General features: G+C 38.9%; 1 protein-coding gene across 1 annotated transcript in view; it reads right to left on the bottom strand.

Annotated features, from left to right (window-relative positions):
- The window catches only part of LOC111084291, a gene marked incomplete at its 3' end in the record, with an annotated part of 2,452 nt that extends 1,813 nt beyond the window's left edge, over positions 1-639 (bottom strand). Inside the window, exon 1 of the mRNA XM_022381046.1 lies at positions 400-639. Within this exon, the coding sequence (XP_022236754.1) occupies positions 400-565 (166 nt within the window). The remainder of the gene's footprint in view (positions 1-399) is intronic.
- Between the last annotated feature and the right edge of the window lie 569 nt (positions 640-1,208).

The raw sequence follows: 1,208 nt of genomic DNA, 5'->3' as shown, positions 1-1,208 counted from the left end.
TTAACAAATTTTTGGTTAGTTTTACACCATTACTTACCTAAGTATGGAACGTGTTAACTACATTACCATTACCATTACTCATCTAAGTATGGAACTGTACTATTCTATATCATCCTCCAATAAAACGAGACCACTCATAGTACTGACAACTGTAGTGATGCTTGTTGAGAAGCCTCACAGAAAATGTGACAATACAACAAGTTTATGAATCTACACGTTTAGGGAGGATTCTGTAAGGCCTAGAAAGTTTCGTGCTGAAAGGCTCTGTAATTGTTAAATTTCCTCTGAGTGTGTAATGAAGATGTATGCGACTGGAGGTGGTCTTATTCTAATAGAGGGAAGCGTATTTATCCAGGTATAGAACGTGATCTTCACTCCTTATAAGGATGTAATATTTACCCAAGGATGGACTAAGAAGGCTTAGGAGTAACACACCGCTGACGGTAGAGGACACTGCTACCGAGCATCGGCGACCTGATTGGTGTAAGAAACCTAAAGGCAAAATTACCCCTAGAAACTCCGCACAGCAGGCAATAAAGTAGTTTAAGTTGATGTGTTCATCCATTTCAAATGCAAAATATGTTAGTCCGACGAAAGAAGTAGAACTCAAGAACCTGAGAAGAAAATTAGCGCCGTGAGTGGTTTAAAGCAGAACTACAGAAAAAAGAATCAAGAGGACTATGAATGAAAAATAATTTATTGTATTTATATGAAATAGGCTTAACAACAACAACAAAAAAAAAGAAACTTTTTTTACGTAAGCTAAGATCAATTTGTTTTTTTATTTTTGGAAAATAAAAACTTTCTATTATGTTAATATTTCCCGCCATAACACTAGAGAACTAGGTTTGTTTGTTTGTTGTTGGAATTTCGCGCAAAGCTACACAAGGGCTATCTGCGCTAGCCGTCCATAATTTAGCAGTGTAAGACTAGAGGAAAGGCAGCTAGTCATCACCACCCACCGCCAACTCTTAGTCTACTCTTTTATCAACGAATAGTGGGATTTACAGTCACATTATAACGCCCCCACGGCTGAAAGGGCGAGCATGTTTGGTGGGATGCGGATTCGAGCCCGCGACCCTCAGATTGTGAGTCGAGCGCCTTATCCACCTGGCCATGCCGGGCCCTTAGAGAACGAGGTTACAGAGTTTATGGATAGTTAAATTTCCAGTAGAATGAATCATAATTTCTAAATTTTCATTGCTGTT

The sequence above is a fragment of the Limulus polyphemus genome, unplaced genomic scaffold, assembly GCF_000517525.1.
Source record: "Limulus polyphemus unplaced genomic scaffold, Limulus_polyphemus-2.1.2 Scaffold15861, whole genome shotgun sequence".
Taxonomy (NCBI): domain Eukaryota; kingdom Metazoa; phylum Arthropoda; class Merostomata; order Xiphosura; family Limulidae; genus Limulus; species Limulus polyphemus.
Note: the sequence above shows the minus strand (reverse complement) of the source record. Positions and strands in the feature narration are given on the sequence as shown.